A 980-nucleotide genomic window follows, 5' to 3' on the forward strand; every position below is an offset into this window, starting at 1 on the left:
CCCAGGCCTGCGGGATCTCCAGGCCTGAGCGCGGGCACTGTGCTCCCCCTGCAGGCTGCGTGCAGTTCCTACAATATTACTACCAGAGGGGCTGCCTGTACCGGCTGCGTGCCCTGGGAGAGCGGAATCACCTGGACCTCACGGTGGGTGAGTAGCAGGGCCCGGGCACCAGACCCTCTCAGCTCCATAGGCTTCACCCCCACCCCCACCCCCACCCTGGGACCTCGGCCTAGCAGGAACATAGTCAGACCTCCCCCTCAGCCAGGCAGGCTGCCATCCTTAACAGTTCATCATGGATTCCATTTCAGCTGATGTGCGAGGGCCGGCTGTGCCCCAGGCCCTCAGTGCTGGGCCTCTATCTTATCTTTCTGAAATGTCTGCACATGGTGTTACCCTAGTACTGTGCATATATGGTTTATGCACCATATGTATACTGTAACTGTGTGCACATCTCTAGATGCATATAATTGGAGATGCATGCTTCACTTTTGTAACCGATTGAGGTGCCTACTCAAAAGACTTCAGACATCTCCTCCACTAAACTTTACGGGGAAACTGTTTCTAACAAAACTGCCAGCTTTTGAGATGGTTGTTCCCACGGGATTACTCTGCAGAGAGAAATGATAGGTGCAAAAGTCCACGAGGAAACACAAAACCCCGTGCAGCCCCGTGCCTGCCCCCAGGTGCTCCTCGAGGGTGAGCAAGCCTGCCTAGTTTGTGGTGGCCTGTGTCTAAGAGCCATCAGGCCCAGGGACAGGCGCTTTCTCTCCGTCACTTCCATCGGGACCACTTGCCCACCTGTGACACGTGGGGCTTGTCCCCCACTGAGGTGTCTACGCCTCGCCTGGATAATCTCAGGGCAGTTGGCCTGGCCGGGCAGTGGGTGCCTGGTGTGGTCCTGGGGCAGCCTAGCCCCTCTCGTGGCCCCTTCACGGCCTCCTCCTCTCCGCAGAAGGATTCCAGTCCTGGATGTGGCGGGG

At 57.8% G+C, this 980-nt stretch overlaps 1 protein-coding gene across 1 annotated transcript in view; it reads left to right on the top strand.

Annotated features, from left to right (window-relative positions):
- The window catches only part of TMEM120B (transmembrane protein 120B), a 22,191-nt gene that overhangs the window by 20,320 nt on the left and 891 nt on the right, over nt 1-980 (top strand). Inside the window, exons 10-11 of the mRNA XM_023733668.1 lie at nt 55-147; nt 953-975. Coding sequence (XP_023589436.1) covers nt 55-147; nt 953-975 — 116 coding nt within the window. The remainder of the gene's footprint in view (nt 1-54; nt 148-952; nt 976-980) is intronic.

The sequence above is a fragment of the Trichechus manatus genome, unplaced genomic scaffold (genome assembly GCF_000243295.1).
Source record: "Trichechus manatus latirostris isolate Lorelei unplaced genomic scaffold, TriManLat1.0 scaffold00061, whole genome shotgun sequence".
In the NCBI taxonomy this organism is placed as follows: Eukaryota; Metazoa; Chordata; class Mammalia; order Sirenia; family Trichechidae; genus Trichechus; species Trichechus manatus.